General features: G+C 34.7%; 3 protein-coding genes across 5 annotated transcripts; 1 reads left to right on the forward strand and 2 right to left on the reverse strand.

Moving 5' to 3' along the window:
• Positions 1 to 952: 952 nt before the first annotated feature.
• Positions 953 to 8108, reverse strand: cdr2b (cerebellar degeneration-related protein 2b). 2 transcript variants are annotated; one of them, XM_073866588.1, is made up of 6 exons: positions 7951 to 8108; positions 7736 to 7820; positions 6859 to 6971; positions 6452 to 6600; positions 6218 to 6379; positions 958 to 3810 (listed from the first exon to the last, which is right to left on the reverse strand). In XM_073866588.1, exons 2-6 carry the CDS (start codon positions 7812 to 7814, stop codon positions 3021 to 3023), a joined length of 1293 nt encoding a protein of 430 aa, XP_073722689.1. In that variant the 5' UTR covers positions 7815 to 7820; positions 7951 to 8108; the 3' UTR covers positions 958 to 3020. The 2 variants fall into 2 exon arrangements, with proteins under 2 accessions (XP_073722690.1, XP_073722689.1); XM_073866589.1 differs by lacking the exon at positions 6859 to 6971 and having other exon boundaries at positions 953 to 3810; positions 7951 to 8010.
• Positions 8109 to 8701: 593 nt separating this feature from the next.
• Positions 8702 to 15216, forward strand: mettl9 (methyltransferase 9, His-X-His N1-histidine). 2 transcript variants are annotated; one of them, XM_055176495.2, is made up of 6 exons: positions 8702 to 8861; positions 8994 to 9155; positions 11228 to 11418; positions 11558 to 11767; positions 11868 to 12052; positions 14444 to 15216. In XM_055176495.2, exons 2-6 carry the CDS (start codon positions 8994 to 8996, stop codon positions 14650 to 14652), a joined length of 957 nt encoding a protein of 318 aa, XP_055032470.1. In that variant the 5' UTR covers positions 8702 to 8861; the 3' UTR covers positions 14653 to 15216. The 2 variants fall into 2 exon arrangements, with proteins under 2 accessions (XP_055032470.1, XP_055032469.1); XM_055176494.2 differs by lacking the exon at positions 8702 to 8861 and having other exon boundaries at positions 8979 to 9155.
• Positions 15217 to 17973: 2757 nt separating this feature from the next.
• LOC129421054 (uncharacterized) lies at positions 17974 to 20353 on the reverse strand. The gene is made up of 5 exons (XM_055176339.2): positions 19887 to 20353; positions 19252 to 19629; positions 18895 to 19014; positions 18572 to 18621; positions 17974 to 18379 (listed from the first exon to the last, which is right to left on the reverse strand). The coding sequence occupies exons 1-5, from the start codon at positions 20197 to 20199 to the stop codon at positions 18278 to 18280; spliced, it is 963 nt and encodes a 320-aa protein (XP_055032314.2). The 5' UTR covers positions 20200 to 20353; the 3' UTR covers positions 17974 to 18277.
• Positions 20354 to 20668: the final 315 nt, after the last annotated feature.

The following is a 20668-nucleotide window of genomic DNA, read 5'->3' on the forward strand; positions in this document are numbered from 1 at the left end:
TCCACTTTATGCACTTTGCTGCCCTGTTGTCTATGACATGTTTACACCCCTACTAAAATGTATCAGTTTAACCAAAGCTTTTGACAACTATAAGTGGTTCTCGTGGGATAAAACATGTCGATATTTTGGATTCTGTGAGCAGATTAGATCAAACATTATGAATATTGTCACAAATGACTGTCTGGAAAGTAAATGTAATTATTAATAATGAATAGAACTGATCCTAAGGTTTTTTGGTGTGAATTTTTGAGATTGAATCTGAAGATATGTTTAGATCAGAGGCAGGTCAGAGATTTTGAAGAGAGGCACTAGTGTCATTTGCTCTTGTGTCTGATAAAATGATATTTAAGTGCAGACTTGTCCTCTTGCAATAAAGGCCACATTGAAGAACATTCAGGTTTACTGCCACAAAAGGCTTTAAATAAAAAGTGTCAAGAAAATGCAAATGTTCCTTGTCATACTGGTTAAAACTGAAGTTCTGAAAATTAAAGGGATTTTCGGTGGTTACATTTCAGTACACTGTAAAAAAAATCCTTGTTGCATAAACTTAAATTTACAATTCATTTAAACTTTCTTGACTAGTGAGGAGTTGCCATAGTTGATAAAAATATAGTTAGATTAGCTTAATTTTATTTTTAAAATGTATAGCAACTTCATTGATTGTCAAAAAAAAGTTTAATTGTAATTTATAAACTAAAAAATGAAGGAATTTTAACAGTGTAGTTGTTTGAGAAACTTCCTAAACTGCTTTTCTGGGTGTATAAGAAAGTGCCTCTTAAATATTCAGGGGAATTATTGTATAGCTGTAACTAAACTTAAGTATCATTAATATAAAACATCACCTGTCTTTTTTTTAAGCATTCCTCAGATTTGGACACATTGTAAACATCTTTGACAATTCTGTATAAGAGGAGGGTTTCAACAAGTAAAGGCAGACATCAGGGTTTTTTTTTTTTTTTGTATTTTATTTCTATCATACACAATAAATGCTGCAGCTGAAATCTTGTCTTTGAGATCTTTTTTGCTAAAGCACGTTTGAATTTGCAGAAAAATTAATTATTTAAATTTGAAATGCTTAAACACACTCACTATAAACTCAACATTTATATATTTCAAAACCACTTGCACTATTACCCCATGCGATTAAGATAAGGAAGCACGTGTGTCTTTTTTACAGTGTGTTGTTTCAGTTCAGCCTGATAATGATGTTACTTATTGCATGCTTTGTCATTATAATGTTATCAAGTGAGTTGATTAGAGGAAGCTTTGCCACCAGAAGGGAAGGCGACTGATGTCCCCGGTCTAAAAATACATCTAAAGGTTTAAAGTCCATGCTGTGTTCTGAACAGATGCAGATGATTAAGATGAACAGATACAATGATTTAACCTCACTGCATGAAAAAATATATATTAGAATAACATAACATTTGCTAATGATTTACATCACATAAAATATTTGAATGACTACTTTATTAGATAAAGGTCTGCCTTAAATAATGCACAGTGTTGCTGTTATATGAAATGTGCAATAAAAATAGAGGTATTTTAATTTCAACATCTACACTGTAAAAAAACCTCAAGTCAACATATATTTTTAAGTTAAAGGGGACATTTCATAAGACATTTTTTAGATGTAAAATAAATCTTTGATGTCCCCAGAGTACATATGTAAAGTTTTAGGTCAAAATAATTTATTATAACATAAAAAATTCCACTTTCTAGGTGTGAGCAAAAATGTCCAATGATCTCTACACTAAATGGCAGTGGAGTGGTTGGATAGGGGTGGTATTATTATAGCAAGATCCCCTTCTGACATCACAAGGGGAGCCAAATTTCAATGAGCTTTTTTCACATGCTTGCATGAGAACGGTTTACCAAAACTTAAAGTGGACATTTCACAAGACTTTTTTAATATGTCAAAATCTCTGGTGTCCCCAGAGTACGTATGTGAAGATTTAGCTCAAAATACCATATGGATCATTTATTATATCAAGTTAAAATTGTCACTGTGTGTGTGTGCAAAAATGTGCCGTTTTGTGTGTGTCCTTTAAAATGCAAAGGAGTTGATCTCTGCACTAAATGGCAGTGGCGTGGTTGGATAGTGCAGATTAAGGGGTGGTATTATCCCCTTCTGACATCACCAGGGGAGCCAAATTTCAATGACCTATTTTTCACATGCTTACAGAGAATGGTTTACCAAAACTAAGTTACTGAGTTGATCTTTTTCACATTTTCTAGGTTGGTACAAGCACTGGGGACCCAATTATAGCACCGAAACATGGAAAAAGTCAGATTTTCATGATATGTCCCCTTTACATAACTTAACAAATTAAGTGAAACAATTGCAACTTGTTTTTATAAGTTATGTCAACTTATCACAAGTCAAAACTTAAAACAGTTGGTTAAATTGACTTGCAAAACCAAGGTACTTCATGCTGCATTTTTACAGTGATAAAGATTATTAAAGAAGATATTTATAGTTCATGTTTTCAACACCTACACTATTAAAAAGTAGGGTGCCTGTATAGGGTTCTTCCCAGTGATGTCATAGAAGAACCATTTTTAGTTCTCCAAAGAACCTTTTAAGTTAAGAATCATAATCTATAAATAAAATAAAACCTTTTGTATAACATAAAGGTTATGTGGATGTTAAAGGTTCTTTATGAACCAAGTATCACAGCAAAGATCAGGAACCTTTATTTCTAAGAGTGCAGTACTTCATACCCACTAAAGTTACATTGGAAACAATTGATTCAAAGTAACTACAAAAGTTAGTATAAAAACTTTTAGATCGATGGGATTAGTAAGTTATGGTATTCATACATTATTAAGTGTCTTCTGGCGTGTCCAAATTCTTGTTAAAATAAGTGCAGGGGTTATATCAGGTGAGAGCTGGTTTTATCACACCTGTAAGGTCTTTAGCTGACAATCAGATTACTGATTATATCTGTCAGACTAATGCCCTTTGGCAGAGATGCTAAGTTTAATGAGCACATGTCTTTAGGGTTTGGAAAATAGCTTCATTTAGCTTGACTGGGCTTGATCCTGTTTTCCTTCAGGCTCTTCTGAATAAAAGTAAAAATCTCTTGAAACAGGACTTTATACTCAGGCAGCGGGGCATCTTCCTGTGTGCTTACACCCTGGGAGTGTGTTTGTGTTTGGGCAGAACTGGTTACGGGCGTTTGGACGGCTTTGTGGTTCTGTTGTCCCACCCAACCCTCGCATCGCCGCAGCAATGTGTCATATTTCTCCTGCAGGGCCGTGTACTGCGCGTCCACCTCGTTTAGCAAAGAAATACCGTGATGCTTGGCGTCCTCTGCCTGTTTAAAACAACCCCGTCCATTCTCATTAACACTGTAGCTCACTGGCACATCTGTAGCGCTTCCCTCCTCATAGCCAGAGCTGTGCAACTGCCTCTCACTGCTACAGCGATTCCGGCAACGCCCCCTTTGTCTGGCCACGCCCATTTCATCATCAGACGCAAGGAATACAGTGTCTGACAGCAGGCTATGAGTGAATGTGGCTTGAGCGATGCTGTTTGAACGCATTTGTCGTAGCTCCTTGACTTCCACCTCCATCTCAGCCATGCGATCCCTGTAGTTTCCCAGCAGTGCTAGTTTTGGCTCCATTTCGCTGAGGTTGCGAGCGAGAGCATCGGCTTCCCGCTCCGCAGCTTCTCTCAGAGAACGCTCTGTGTTTAGCTGGGCCTGCAGGGAATTCAGGGAGCGCATGAGGTCAACGCACGCCTCATCCTGTACCTCCTGTTTTAAAGCTGAACAGCTGGCAGAAGAGGAATGCTCACAGGAGTTTCTGAAAGAAATCGAGCAAGATTGAAATAAAAACAGTCGGTAGAATAATTGTTGGATTGTAAAGTTATGGTAAATTATTGCCACACATATTGTACGGGTAGAAGCAAAAATTGATTAGATTTTAACAAATTCAACTAAAGAGATTGTGAACAGTTTAGAATAGTTCAGTTAAAACTAGATTTTCTCAAATAATGTAATTATTATTAATATATTGAACCAGCTGTTAAAGGGGACATTCCCCAAGACTTTTTTAAGATGACAAATCAATTGTTGGTGTCCCCGGAGTACTTATGTGAAGTTTTAGCTCAAAATACCATATAGATAATTTAAATATAACATGTTAAAAATGCTGTTTTTGGGTGTGTCCTTTAAAATGCAAATAAGCTGATCTCTACACTAAACGGCAGTGCTGTCTTTGGATAGTGCAGATTAAGGGGCAGTATTATCCCCTTCTGACATCACAAGGGGAGCCAAATTTCAATGAACTATTTTTCACATGCTTGCAGAGAATGGTTTTCCAAAACTAAGTTACTGGGTTGATCTTTTTCACATTTTCTAGGTTGATAGAAGCACTGGGAACCCAATTATAGCACTTAAACATGGAAAAAGTCAGATTTTCATGATATGTCCCCTTTAATATTTTCCTAAACCCCTCATGATAGAGTTTAGAAAGAGAGACATTATTAGAGACCTAACATGGGTGTTTATTGACATCTGAGATATCAGTATGGTTAAAAACGTTTGGTGAAAACTAGGGCTGTCAAAAGATTAATCGTGATTAATCATATACAAAATAAAAGTTTGTGTTTGCATAATATATGTGTGTGTGTGTGTACTGTGTGTATATATTATGCATATATAAATACACACATACATGTATGAATTTAAGAAAAATGTTATTTAGGTATATTTTTGATTTATATTTATAATATGAAATATATCAAAATATATACGTAAATCTTTCATTAATGTGTGTGTATTTATATTATATATTTTTTATAAATTATGCACATATTCACATAAATTATGCAAATAAAAAAAATATTTTGTATGCGAAATTTGACAGCCCAACACTCTTAGAAAGGATGTGTTAATTTTACACGCCTTTTTGTGTTAAGTTTTTAACACATTATGTGTAATTTTAACACAATATGTGTCATTTTGTGTTAAAATAAAACACAAGTTGTGTTAGTTAAAAGTAACACAAAATGTGTTGTTTCAATAATAACACAGTGATGAGTGGATTACAGAATCAACACTAATGTGTTGTTTTTAACACATCCGTTCTAAGAGTGTAGTAAAAACTTTATGGCAAGGTTGACATTTGCAAATAATTGCAAAATGGCCACATCTGTCCAAAAAAGAACAACTTTGTGTGAGGAACACAATGAAATTATATTTGATCTATTCACTGTAAATCTTCTCCTCTATTTCACGTTCATATCACATATGGCACATAAAAGATGTCTTGTCGGGTTTGACATCAGTGACGTTGGTCACAAAACACCTGACAATCAATGAACTTTGATATATCATTGATGTTTAACCTGCTTCATAGATACACTTTAAAGAACAAAAAGGGTACAAACATTGTCACCAGCATAGTACCTTTTTAAAAGGTCGTTTTTGATAGTTACCAATTTGTACCTTGAGGTATCAGTATGCACCTTTTAGGTACAAAAGTGTACTTTTTAAAAAGGTGCCACCCCAGTGACAACATTTGTATCATTTTGTAATTTTTTTCTGAGAGTCTATCATCATATCTAATATTAATATTGACTACTCCTATCATGCCTTTGTGTGAATTTTTCCTTTTTTGAAGCTTGACAGATGTTGTCATTTTATGGAGAAAAGTTTGAGAAAATACGTACCTGCTGCACACGCATCAAAAGGGTTTATGATAAAAAAGACAATCACGTTCACAAAATACTCACAAGACACTAACTTAACACTAAACTCTGATTACACATGAGATTAAACTGGCAAACTGTCAAGTATCTGTCAAACGCAAGCGTCACTTTTACGCATGTGCAGCACGCACTTATTTTGACATGACAAGCCACACAAATGAAGGGCTAAATACACTAAACTGCAGACTCTAATGCCCCACACCCTACTTTTAACCCCAGGTAGAGGAACGTTTTAACAATTTTCATATATGCACAGATTTTTACCCGAGGTTATGAAACCCTGGTACGAAATCTTTTACGAAATCTGCCTTGCGGTGTCAAATGAGATTTAAAGCAAAGTTCAACCCAGTAATGTAATCCACTTAACTATGGCTGTTTTAGAACAGTCAAATTAGTTTCATTTGGCCAAGCAGAAACCAGGATGTTGACAAACTTGGGTTTCACAACCAAAACCGATGAAAATGTAATCAGGAAAAGCAAAACATGAAGTAATCTTACTTGTGCAATTGGCACTTGTAGCACATTGGACACTGGAGATGATCAGGCTGTAGGGTTTGTGATTGTGTACTGGAACGGTTCTGTTCAGAAGAAACCAACTTCTTCATGTCTCGATGGAGCTCATCCACCTGCATCTGTAGCCCATCCACAGTCTCTGTGAGCCTGCAGTGAGAAGGTTCATGAGCTTACTTTCTTCATATGTCCCCAGATTTGTTTTTGTGTGTGCAATCTTACTCCTTAATCTTTAGCTGTGCAGCTCGGTTATCTTGAAGCAGTCTTTGGTTTTTCTGCTCCAGGTTTTGTGCCGTCACATCCAGCTGTTCGTAAACTTTAGCATGCTGATCATTGACTGACCTCAACAAATCCACCTGTTTAGAAAGATGCTGAAGGGAGACAAGGATGTTAGAGCGAAAATCTAATTAAAATGTTGAAAAACCCATATTGCTACACTCCTGATCCCTGTTTTCTACCATTATAAAGCTTGGAAGAGCAAGAACATTTACTAAAATAACTTCAAATGTGTTTGTCAGAAAGATGATGGAGATAAGTATCTCAGATTGCTTGAGGGTGAGTAAATCTTGGTGTTATTTTGATATTTGGCTGAAGTATCGCTTTAAATCTATAATAAAGGGGTACTGAACCTCTATTTCCTGAAGCTGCTCCTGGTTGGTGGTATACATCTGTTGAAGTCTCTGTTCTAACTCTCTGTTTTGCTCCAGTAAGTTTTTACCCAGTTCAGCGGCCAAATGAAGATCTGCACAAATACGGACAGTGAAAATGATTTCCCACATCATGCATGTATACATGTAGTCTACAGTCAAAGCTATTTAAAGCAAATAGTCTCTAAAGCCAGTAAAGATGCCGCAATCCGCAATTAAACAAATGCAATTATAGCAGGTGAGATAAGCCTATCTGGAGTGATAAATGATACTTATAGACCTGTTATATAGTTAAATTGACTTTTATAAGTTTAATGGCTTTGCACTATGGATCATTCACTGTTTAAACATCTAGTTCATTTATTCAGAGTTTTTAACAAGGTACTTTAGTGTTTATCCATCCTTGTACAACAAATATATGATATATGATTTGAAGGTTAGGTTTTAGTTTACACTATCAGTGTATTGCTCATGTTAGTTCTCCTTTTTACAAATGTCCCTTTGCCAATCTAACTAACTGTCACTTGTGTCAGCTAATTTTCATTACAAAACTGATCTTCGCTTTTTGTGTAAAACTGACTGTCATACAGGATGTGGTAAAGAGACATGCAAAAAACAAACATGTTTCATTGCTTATTTCCTTTATCAGTGTTGTTTTTAGTTAAATTTAATTTCAAAGAACACCCATAATAAAAAAATAAACTTATACGTAACCTACACAGCATATTCTCAATAAAATAAGACAATGTTGGTCTATTTAATTAGAAAATAATAACAAGCTTGCATTTTTATTATATAAACTGTAGTATAATATGTTATAGATGCACAAAATGTATATATTAGATCAAGAATAACTTACCATGTTGAAGATCCTGATGATCGTACCATGGTTCTTCCTCCCTAATGTCAAATTCTTCTTCTATCATATCTGTGAGCATTTCAGTCTGTAAAAGCAGGGAATTAAGTTTATAGATCGTTTAGGTTTAATTATATTTTAGGTTTGATTATTTAAAAAAATTAAAAATGATTATTTTATAAGCCTAAATGATATTAACGTCTGTGCATAATAATAACCTCAGCTCAGTCTGTAATGAATGAGAGCGCGATGTTCTTCTCGCATCAGCAGCGCGCGCAGGAGGAACTCAACGTGGCACGCGATCTCTGTACTGTAATGTACACGGTGACGTCACATGCAGGTGAGAGCAAAGATTGCCTGTGATACAGCGAATCTTACAATTGATACACAGACGTGGTGAATGTTTCTGTATAATTTTGCTGACATGCCATTTTTCTCCTTTAAAGATTCATCTATATCTAGAAAGAATATAAAAGATTCTCAAACCCCAAAATAATATAATACGACTATTGTCTATCAATTCATATATACTTATTTTAAATCTGAAAAATTGAAAGGTAATGTATAATCCAAATGATATAATGTATAATAATTTTGAGATCTGTGGGATGTAAAAAGTACATTTTTTATTATATTGTGGTATCAGAAATAGCATGTATTAAAAATACAAATAAGCCATTATTAATCTACTTTCGCACTTTGGAGTTTACAATGTTTTTCTGTCAAGAATAAAATATTACAAAATATAGTACAAAACATAGGTAAAAATTGTGGCTGCAAGTTCCAATGTTGCTGATATACGACATCTAGTGGTAGTGCCGCATATGAAAAACAGTAGATGTTCGACTATGCAGATGATGTCAAAGTACCGCGAGAGCGATTCGAGAAAACATACGGAGTAGTCTAATTTCGTATCGCTCTCGCGGTACTTTGACGTCATCCGTCTGTCAGTTCTTGCGGCGCGCACGAAGTCGAACAAGCCTAGCGTGTTTTTGACGGACTCTTTACATGTAACACAGGAAGTACACGTCTGCTGCTGTTTGGAGTCCATTGATTTGTTTTTTAATTATTTGTCCTGCGGATTACAGCTAACAATGATGTCGCCGGTTAAATCTCACCCCACCTTCAGGTTTGTTTATTTGTCTGTCGGAGTGGGGGCTTTGGGGTATTTCTTGTTGCACCTTCTCATTGTTTTTCACTAGTTTAGGACACATCAGCTGATCACACAGCAGTTCTTGTCTTTAATATGTGTCATTCACAGATGAGGACGCTGATATTTGTGGGGTGGGTGCTGTTTTACGTGTCATTTCTTTTGTCAATACGAAAAATGTGGACTGGAAAGTATGTTCGCAGTCCACTTGCTCGTACTCTCTTTACGAACATGGTGACTGACAGTGACACATCTGGACATGAAGCCCAAAAAGTAAGTGAAACCTTTTCTGTTTGTGTTTTTCAGAGAATATTCAGTAGCTGTTTTAGTTTGAACACAGATCTTTGAATATATGAAATATAAATATATTGTTTCAAAATGTAAAACATGTTTTGAATTGAAGCTAACAAGAAGTACGGTTGTAGACATGGTGCTTTCATATTATGTTAAGAGATGTGGACCTCTGGAGATCTATTGCTGTTGTATATCTCACATTATACCACACGGCTGTTAAAATGCTTTATTCTGATTGGTTGAGAAATGTTCCATGGGTATGCATTATTTTTCAATAAACGCATACCTGACCTGTTAAAGGGACACTCCAGTTTTTTGGAAAATATGCTGATTTTCCATCTCCCCAAGACTTAAACATTTGAACCTTTACCTTTTTGGAATCCATTCAGCCGATCTTTGGGTCTGGCGGTACAACTTTTAGCATAGCTTAGCACAATCCATTGAATCTGATTAGACCATTAGGATTGCACAAAAAATAACCAAAGAGTTTCAATATTTTTCCTACTTAAAACTTGACTCTTCTGTAGTTACATTGTGTACTAAGGCCAACAGAAAATTAAAAGTTGTGATTTTCTAGGCAGATATGGTTAGGAACTATACTCTCATTCTGGTGATCAAGGACTTTGCTGATGTAACATGGCTGTAGCCAGGCGTAGCGATATTACGCCTTTCCCGAAAATAGTCCCCAGCTAATGGAAGTTACCAAGGGAACTATTTTCAGGTAGTGCGTAATATCACTACGCCTGCTACAGCCATGTTACGGCAGCAAAGTCCTTGATTATTGCGCCAAAATGAGAGTATCCATAATTTTCCAGCTCCCCTAGAAAATTTAAAGTTGCCATCTTTAATTTTCCAGGGGAGCTGGAAAATGAGCATATTTTTAAAAGGTGGAGTATCCCTTTAAATGTCTTAAAATAACCACCAGAGCAATGTCTTAGCAATATATGTGGTAACCGTGGTATAAACGTAATAATTGAGTCCTGTCCTTTAAATTATGTGAAAATAAAGTGCACGTGCTTCGCGTCATGCCGCATTACCACCTTGGGTGTGCATTATTCTTGAATAATTCAACGGTCTGTCGTCAATTATTCCTTACAAACCATGGTATTATATTTCCATATACAACCATTACCGTGCCATGAAACTTTAGTAAAAACCTGTTGTAATCACAAGATAGTTCTGTGAATATAGTGTATACTGTAATTACAGTAAGCTTTAAATGTGTGTATATCCAGCACTTGTATTCTGTAAAAATTCAGCAGGTACCTTTATATGTAATTTACTGTAGTACAAAAAATACATTATACATAGTTTACACGCAACCATCCCTAAACCTAACCCTTGGGGGTTGTTCCAATTCACTACAAAAACAGTAAATGAGGGAGAAAAAAATTAAATCCGATGCTGCACAAAAACTAAAATTGCATCAAAGCCAATGTTTTTACCAATCTTTGACAAGCCCAAGACTGTGAAAAAGGTAAAAATAAATCCAGTCCATAATCACTTCTTATATAGAAAATCTGTAATTTTCAGTTTTTTTAATCAAATCAGTGACACCACTTATGAACTTTGACAATTAAAGAGTTAAAATCATGGAAATTTTGTAAGCATTTGGTTGTTTTGATCAGTACTGGGGGAGATTAACAGATTTATGAAAAAAATTGGAAAAATATTAATCTGATCAATATTTTAATGGCTTTTTATTACCCATATTTACTACCCAAAGGGTAGTAACTTTGCCCACGGTATATTGTTGAGTTTTTTTTTTATTTCAAAGCATTTTCCCAAAATATGTGTCAATATAAGATCTGTCACCAAAAATCATTCCATTTGCTGAAACACAGAGAAAGTTGTGACTAAATTAAGACATAAAAAAACAAAAATGGCCTGAACAACCCATAAGGGTTAATTAAGTGCATGTTGTTAGTATTACTCAACACTTATTTGTGCAATTACACTGTAACAAGGACACCTACAAATAAATTGTAACCACTTTGAGTTCTCTATCTTGTTTATGGGGATTTAAAGTCTTACCTTAAATATCTTTGCAGTGGTACCAGTGCTCTCCAGACATGCTTGAAGAAAAGGTCCGATCACTGTTTGTGCAGAGCCATTTGGATACAGAGACCCAGGCGTTTCTCAACAGGAGTGTAGAGAAATCCAGTTGGCTTTTTACCCAGCTGTATCACTCACTGTTCTCCACCATCTTTAGCCCTGTCATTTCTCGAACATCAATTAATGGGTAAGTAACCTCTGCACTTTTTGTGTTTCAAGTAGTCTCTGATTCTTTCATAGTCACCTATTTCACACTTAATGGCTCTTTTCATATAGTAGCCATAGAAAAATAACGGCATGTTAATGTGTCTCTGTGTCGTCTACAGCTTTCTGGGCCGGGGTTCCATGTTTGTCATCTCTAAAGACCAGTTTCAACGTCTGCTCCGGATCAGCCCAGAATGGAAAGGGGAAAGGATGTTGGACCTAGGAGCCGGTGATGGTGGTGTTACAGAAGTGATGGGTTGTCATTTTAATGAAGTGTATGTCACAGAGGTCTCTACACCTATGAAATGGCAGCTTCAAAGAAAACGTTACAGGTAGAGATGCCTCTGGATGATCCTCAGTCTCCTTCCATCTATATATCTTTGCTTTTTGCTCACTGCTTATAATGACTTTCATATGACTTTGATTTGGCAGCGTGTTAGGAATTGATGAATGGCACAGAACAGGGTTCAAGTACGATCTCATCAGCTGTCTAAACTTGCTGGACCGATGTGACGAACCACTTAAACTACTAAGCGACATTAAGAAATCACTTGTGCCAGGAACAGGGCGGCTCATCCTAGCGGCTGTTTTGCCCTTTCAGCCATATGTGGAGATAGGTAAGATGTAACCCAAATTATTTTTTGTGTCATTCACTACATTTGATATTTCCAGAATGTACATAGTTAGTCTTAACACTTGTTTCTTTATGGGGTGGTTTCCCAGACAGGGATTAGACTAGTCCTAGACTAAAATAAATGTAATAGCTGTCAAAACGGCAAACAACATGCGGGTGATTCTCACGAAAACTTGGTTTTAAAGTTTAAACATGTCAAGCATGAAAATGTAAAAATTGCTTAAATTGACTTTTTTTCCCACCAGACATTGAAAAACAAAGTCTGGAGTAAATGGGAACATTAATTTAAAAACTTTTACTTATCATTTAACACTTTTTGTAACATAATTAAAAAAATTAGTCCTAAAAAATCTCATTACCGCAACAGTCAGAAAACATCAACACTGACATATTTTCAAAATGACATGACAAACCTGAAAGAACATAATTTGGAGATTCTGTACATGCATTTAAAATCAAAGTATTATGCTTCTATTAATTAAATTAACATTTAATAAGCATCTGTTGCGGTAATAATAATCAAAATGTCGTGTAAGCATTCTGACAAGACAATATTTCAAATTAACTGTAAAAAAGGATCTTACCTGGTAGCCATCTTGAAGTAACTGGTCCATGTGCTTGGTCACTCAAAATCAAACTTTATTAAAATTCTGTATGTGTGCTTAAACTGTTCTCAAAAAGTGTTGCGGAGGATGAGAACATCAGGCATGGACACATCATTTTCCAAATTTTTCTTCATTATTATTATACATGAATATTCAGTAAATATTTTTCTGTCATCTAAAGTAGTCTAGCAAAACATCCATTTATTTTTTTCTTAATATTTTTGTGTTAATTTGATTAAATTACAACATAACGCATGTTCAAACACAGCCGGACACATTGCGGTAATGAGAATTTCAGCAGAAAATGAGATAAAATTTACAATTATAAATTCTTATGTTGAAATCACACATTAAGGTAGAACACAGTATTGTGTTAATTCTGATGCTTTTTAATGTTACTATATTACACATTTTAAAGCTAAAATCATTAGTGCCGTGGTGTTTCAATGGTTTCATGAGAATCACCCATGCACTGACATATCTTAAAATACATCAGTGCCCTTTGTTTTGCCTCAAAAGGCACACAAGTAAGGTTTTTAGTAAGGCATGTTTATTAAAACTAGTTATATTTCCTAACTAAACTAATTCCTGTCCAGGAAACCACCCCTATAACTTATAACTTATTTCTGTTAACAATTAAATCAGTCTTTCCATTTACCAATTTTTTTATTTATTTATTTACTAAGTAGTATAATAACCTGATGCATATTTTGTCATCAGAATAGTATGTGTGCACTGTACAACTGTGCATACTTTGTAGAAAAAACTAAACTTTTGCTAGTTTTAACTAATTTTGTACTTTATTTGATTCCACTATGTGTTCCTAAGGCAGAACATAGACTATAAAAAAGAAGGACGAAGCGTCTCCATAGACGTCCATTGTAAAAAAAAGAAGCTGAAATATCTCCAAATGTCCGCTGACATCTTGCGCTACTGATGTAATTTAGAGGCAGAGTCTGCGCAGTAGTGATTGTGAGGTGGAGCCGTGGTATCAAGGCCCCTCCTTTACCCTTTTGACTTAATAACAAACACATAAATCAAGTTTTAATAGCATCTTAGAAACAACTTAAACCAAAAATGAAAAATGAACACTTGAAAATCTACTAAAATAAAATAACAAAAATAACAGAAACCATCACTGGGGAAATATTTAAAGTATAATTCGATTTTTTTTTAAGTTTGGCAACGTCCCATTTGTTTAAATGGAGAGGGTGGGGTTTATGTTATGCAAATTTTTCGCTTAAGTTGTATATTTTAAACTTGTGCAAAGACGCGTTTGAGGCGAATCCGCTCCATCCGCTTTTTCTCTTTCGGTGCATCCCTATAAAATAAGTTCAACATTGCACTGTAAAAAATTATTTGCTGCCTTAATTTTTTTAATTAACTCAGATTTACAAGTCATTTTAATACTATTATTTATCTTGACAAGAGATGAGTTGCTACAACTTATTAAAGGCGGGGTGCATGATCTCTGAAAGCCAATGTTGATATTTGAAATCACCTAAACATACACGCCCTTACCCCAAAAGAATCTGGACCATCTTTTGATAGACCTGCCCCACACATACTCAACCCAGGCAACGATGTCGATTAGTGGACACGCCCCTTACTGCTGTTTGGCTACAAGTGTGTTTTGGTACCCGGCTCGACTCCCTTTTCCAAAGTGTTCAAAAATCACGCACCCCGCATTTAAGTGGAATTGGCTTATTTCAACTATATTTTATAAGTTATAACAACTCATGATTGTATTATCATTATTATTCTGTCAGGTGGGAGTTGGGTGCGACCAAAAGAACACATCAAAGTCACCGGGAAGATGTGGGAAGAGCAGGTGATGTACCTGACGACAGAAGTCTTTCAGAAAAACGGATTTGATGTCGAGGCGATCACACGCGTGCCGTACTTGTGTGAAGGAGACATGTACAGAGATTATTATGTGCTGGATGATGCCGTGTTTGTGTTGAAGCCTCAGGATTGAAGTTGTGTGGCCATGCACATTCATTGGCTCTGAAATGGATTTATTGAATTATAGAGAAATGTTAACATTTTAATGAGATGCAATAGCTCAAGTTAAATGGCGTTACTATTCTTTAACATCTCAGGAAAACTAAACCTTGAAATATAAAAGTTTTATCTTATGTACTGTACTGTTATTGTACTACACTGTAGCACAGTTTAGAGAGATATTTAGGAGAAAGAATAAGCAAGAAATTAAACTTATTAGTTTTGTGAATATGGAGGTATTAAAAACTCTTTTTTGAACCTTTTGAGTTCATATTGCCCTGTATTTCTTATGAATCATTTTCTTATGAATCATTGGACCAATGTAAGATTTATCTGTACTGTATTAACAATATTCAATAATATGAATAATGTCTGTTGTTCTGTGTACAACACAGTGTTTAAACGTACTGTAACTGTTGCTAATATTTACACTATATGGGAATGTGTCCTGCTCTGTTAGTGTACACATATCAGATTATTTTGTTTAAGCTAATTCTCCTAAAATTGATTAAATGAGTACTTTTTACACAAAAAAACTGCTTTTGATCTCAGCATTTTCTTTTAGCCCTTATTTGTGTTGTGGTATTATCCTCTGACTGCAGGGCCTAGAGAAAAACTAAATTGCATTTTCTCAGGAAACCTTGATGCGAAGATCATAAAACATTCAGCATTTAGTGACATCATTCAACATTTGGGGACAAATACAACATTTACCCCCAGTTTACCCCAAGGCATGTTTAAGCTGTCTCAACTTAAAATAACTTGCACTGGCCAATCCTAAAATACGCCATTGCCAACGCCATCTTGTCACAGGAAAGCTTTCCGGTGGGCTCTGTAGTACCTGATGTAAGGTGAGTGATCTGCACCAATATAAATACTCTTATCTTGCTGAAATCTTGACGTATTTAACTTAAACGTAATGTGGCTATAATTCTGGATGCTTGAACATGTTTCATGAACATTATTCACTGCAGTGTCATACGTACATCTCTGACTTTTATAACAAACCAAACCGTTTGAAAATTGGTAGAAAATCTAGCAAGTTATGGTTACTTAAAAAGTAAATGCACCATTAAAACAATGTTACGAGTGAACTTCGTGAGCGACCTGCATGTTAGAAGATGGCTGCCAAATGTGGACGTCGACCTCCATTGGCCAGCAGCGCAGACGAGACATCTAGCCTTTGTATGTATATCTATGGTCAGGAGGGTAGATCTCCAGGAACAGGGTTGTGACAACCAAGAAGACTAGATAGTTCACCTAAAAAAGGTGTCTGTCAAAATTCTCTATGAAAAATTCTGTCATCATTTCCTCACCCTTATGCAGTTTTTTATTCTGCTGAACACTAAAGTTATCTTTATCTTTTGATAAGTGATTGTAAGCACACAGTTGACGGTACCCATTGACTTCCATAGTATTTCTATTTGAAACTTTGGAAATCAATGGGTACTGTCAACTGTGTGCTTATCCATTTAATTAAACTAAGACCTGGGTTGCGTTCAACCTCGACAAAACGTTTTTAAAACCAAAACGGAGGTGCGTTGAACACACTGTTCTGATGATACAAGAGTTGCAACTATGGCAGCTGAGAAGGCCATGCTTTGTGTTGTGAAATTTTTTTTACGCCTGAGGAAATCGTTATAAATACGTGTTTAATACTGTCAAATACACCTCCTCTCCTTAATATAAGATAACACATTTGTAAACGACTTGACTTGGACCCATTGTGCGAGCTGTCTCTTTAATACCTCGTGGTTTATATCATGTTGCTGCTGATTGGGCTGCCATTTTGACACCACCAACAAGAGAAAACATATCTCAAACCTGTTGCACACCATTTCCAGCAAATATGTCGTTCAACCGTGAATAAGCAAACAAACCAGTAAATGTTCGTGAAAATTGATTTTATTTCACAAAATTCACTCACTGTAAAAAAATTCCGTAGAAATTGCAGCTGGGTTGCCGGTAACTTACCGTAGATTTAAATGTATGTTATTTACTGGCAATATTTTGTTCAAAGTTAAATGAACATGAAACATTTACAAGTCTTTGTCTTTACAGAGTAAAACTAAAAAAACAGCATCAAGCAAAACATTCTGGGTAACAAAATCTGAAGCAAAAAACTGAAAAAGGTTGATGATGATTTCTGGTTCCCAGAATGCTTTGCATGAGGCTGTTATTGTATAGTTTTATTCTGTAAAGATAAAGACTTGTTAATATTTAACATTTATTTAACTTTGAACAAACTCTTCCCAGTAAATTACATAAATTTAAATCTACGGTAAATTACCGGCAACCCAGCTGCAATAACATTGACATTTCTACTGAATTTTTAATGCTGGGGTTTTTAAACCCAACTGCTATGTTATGGTTGGGTAAAAACAAAACAAAATTTTGACTCTGTTGTAAATAAATGGAGTCAAAAAAATGATTTCATGAACTCGGAGGAACCAACAGGTTTAAGACATAAGGACATGATGTACTGAAAAATGGCTATACGGCTTTGGTGTTTCTTATTTGTGGTCTCAGATTTTGATCTGCATGTGGCGTTGATGTGCTGTGTCATTTAACCGTGTTTGAGAGGTGAAACGATACACAATAAAAACATCTGAGGTTGCAACAAACCTCAGGGCATTTTTAAGCCATCAGTTGTATCAAATTAATTATGCAACTTAGTCAACTAAACTAAAAGTGCTAAATTTACTTGAACTAAATATATAAGGTCCACCCAATTTGTTTATAAAACATGAAAAACTCAATAATGAAAGGTTTTATTTAACATTGGTATATTGTTATCATACGGTTTACATACACTGTAAAAAGATTTGTTGGTTCAACTTAAAAAAGTAAGTTACATTGACTTAAAAATATGCGTTATCTTAAAGTTGTGTAAAATAGTGTCAACTAATATTTTTAAGTTGAATTAACTCAAAATCAAGTAATGCAACCAGGTAACTTACTTTTTAAAGTTAAACTTCTTTTTTAACGGTTACAATAAGAGAGACCACACCACTGGTCAAATAAGTGTTGAAACGTGTTGCATGCACTTTTATGCAAAGCAACACAGCATCATGCACTGAGACCTCAACGCTTAACACACAAACCTCAAAAAAAAAAACAGTTAAACTATAGCGACAGACAACTAACAGTGACCACAAAATCAATAAACACAAAACAGCAATCCTTCAAAAATATGAACCACATAGTTGTACATGTTGCATCGAATTTTCAAACTTTTATTTGTTGTAAAATTGCATGGACAAACACTTGACTATCTATTGTAAGTTCAGTAAACAAAATAATCTTTTTAAGTAAAATGCTGAGGACTAATATTATTCTGTGTACACAAAATAATACATTTACTCTTCCTACTAAAAAAATAAAAAATCTTACTTTTGTTAAGAAGAACATTTTGAAGTTGGATTTTTGACACTGTAGCAGGACTGTACAGCTTTGTTTAAACATTTTGGTAAATAAAACATTGGTAAAAATAAATATGTATCTTACAAATACATTATGATCCCGATTGTATTAAGAGCGCTTAAGAGTGTTGCACTTTTTAAAAACTACATTTTCTTTGCCGTATATCTCCAGATGTATTATTTGACTAATCTGGCAGTGGAATAAACTACATTTGTGTCTGTGCTTCGTTCAGTCTTGCGTCTCTCGGGGAAATTTACTGCTGCGTAGCTTAATGAACCCTAAAACCAATATTAAGACAATTACAAATCTAAAATGTGACTGAATAAACAAACAAACAAAAACAAAATACAAAAGAAAACAATACCACAATGGTAAACTCCTTACAGAAAAACCACATGCATTTCACATGTGAACAACATTCATTTTACATTAATTATTACAGTATGTTCATGTTATATGCATAGTGTTACCTCATCAGCAGGAACCACAGATGGCATTTGATGTAATAGCTGTGAAGTTTCTGTACAGAATATGATTTTTTTAGTAACAATTAAATATAGACATCATCATACTAAAATGTATATTAAGGAGATATGATGCATAAATAAATATGAACAAAATGCAACACTTTTAACAGTGCGCAGTATAATGTTTATTCAATTCAAATGGATTTTATTTAATATCTTTAGACATTCTCTTCGCACATTTAATGAGTGTCAATTATGTTTAAACAATCAAACATTATTATATAATATAGATATATCAGTCATGTGATATGATAGAAGCAGCTCACCAAAGGTTTCTTTTGTTTTTGATGTCCTTTTATATAAAAGGACAGCGATGATCAACAAACATAAAATATTTGATGCTACCAAAGCTGAGACCATTAAGTTGCTCCAGAGGGAATCTTGTGCTAAGGTTAAAAAAAGTAGACAGAATGTCAAGTTTTAATATTTTGTTTAGGATTTTTTAAACCGTTTTGTAACATATTTGTTTCCATTCATTTACCTTCTTAGACTATGATCTGTAATTTATACGTTTTAATGCAATTTCAAACTCAAGACATTCATTTTACTTGATTTTAATTTTTTTTGTGGTTTGTTTAACAGCTTTTAAAAAGAAGTTTATGTGATAAATATTTTTGTTTTACCTCCAATTGCAAGCCTGCTTCCCTTCCCGAACAATATTTCTCCACACATAGCCACAGCACAGTAATACATCCCAGCATCAGATGAAGTGAGTTTGTGTTTTGGGAGATTGTATATACAGTGAGACTGTGAGTCTACACCAGAGCTTCTCATACATTCATCACTTCTGTTTTCATGTGTGTATATCACTCCTGGATGGCTATCTCCTGATCCATGTCTAAACCAGTATACACTGTGATTTCCCACACATCTTTTAGTGAGAATTGTGCATTGCAAATTCACAGAGTCTCCTGGATTAAACTCATGCTTATTTTGAGTACCCAAGTCCATTTCAGGCAAAAATTGCTGTATATATTGTTGTATTGTACTTTCCCCTGAAACTAGAAAATGCAAGGTCATATTTAAAAATGTAAACCAATCTATAAATGTTACAGCACTCATTTATTTTACAGAAATATGACACAAGCACAATCATGCAAAAAAAAAATAATTAATGTGATAAAAGATGTTTAGATTCACTAAAAAGTAAATTTACAATGTCTATTGCATTTATACAACTATAAATTTAGCCTTAAATAGTTCTTGAGGTCACTGTATATTCTCTGAGCAATACGAATATGCTTTTTGTATTGCTTACCTTTATAATGTAAAAACATCCCATTACTGAAAGTGATCTGATCATAGTCACGGGCACCGCAGTAGTATATTCCAGTATCTGATGATCTTGTGTCATTTATAATTAAAGCAAAATAATCCTCTTTCCTTGTAACAGACAATCTTTTGTCATTCTTGAAGTCTCCAAAAAATGTTTTCATTGAAGAGCCATAAACACTGAGGATGCAGGTTGGAGCTTCGCCCAGAGATTGTTTGAACCAATAATAGTAATTCTCATAATTTTGAGATATTGAGCAGTGTAAAGTCACAGTTTCACCTGCAGAAAAAGTCTTCATGACTTCAGTTTGAACTACAGCAGCAGATGTGATGAAACCTGTGGAGAAGAAAAGTACAAGAAATGTTATGTCTGAATAACCCTAAATACAGTATGAGTGACTACAGAATAAAGTTACACACATGCACCTGTCCTGAAGGTTAGAAAAATGATAAGTAGTAGTTTGAACATTTTTGGAGATTAAGTTCCCTCTATACTTTTGTCAAGTGGTGGAAAATGTGGAACCTCTGCGTTTAGGGGTGTTTTTTTCTTACCGATATAGATGATGTCTGATTGGCTGTCGTCTTTCCATTCAGACCTGAGAAGTTTATCATGTGATGTGGCTTATTTGTTTTTTTGTATGCTTCTTGTGGAATTTCCAATGGCATTTGCTTCTCAAAGTTTAGTCCTAAAAATATATCTGCATAATATAGCATTTCTGTGTATCTCATTTTGCCAATGTTCCTAGTACATGCAAAAGATAGTTCAAA

The sequence above is a fragment of the Misgurnus anguillicaudatus genome, chromosome 4 (assembly GCF_027580225.2).
Source record: "Misgurnus anguillicaudatus chromosome 4, ASM2758022v2, whole genome shotgun sequence".
In the NCBI taxonomy this organism is placed as follows: Eukaryota; Metazoa; Chordata; class Actinopteri; order Cypriniformes; family Cobitidae; genus Misgurnus; species Misgurnus anguillicaudatus.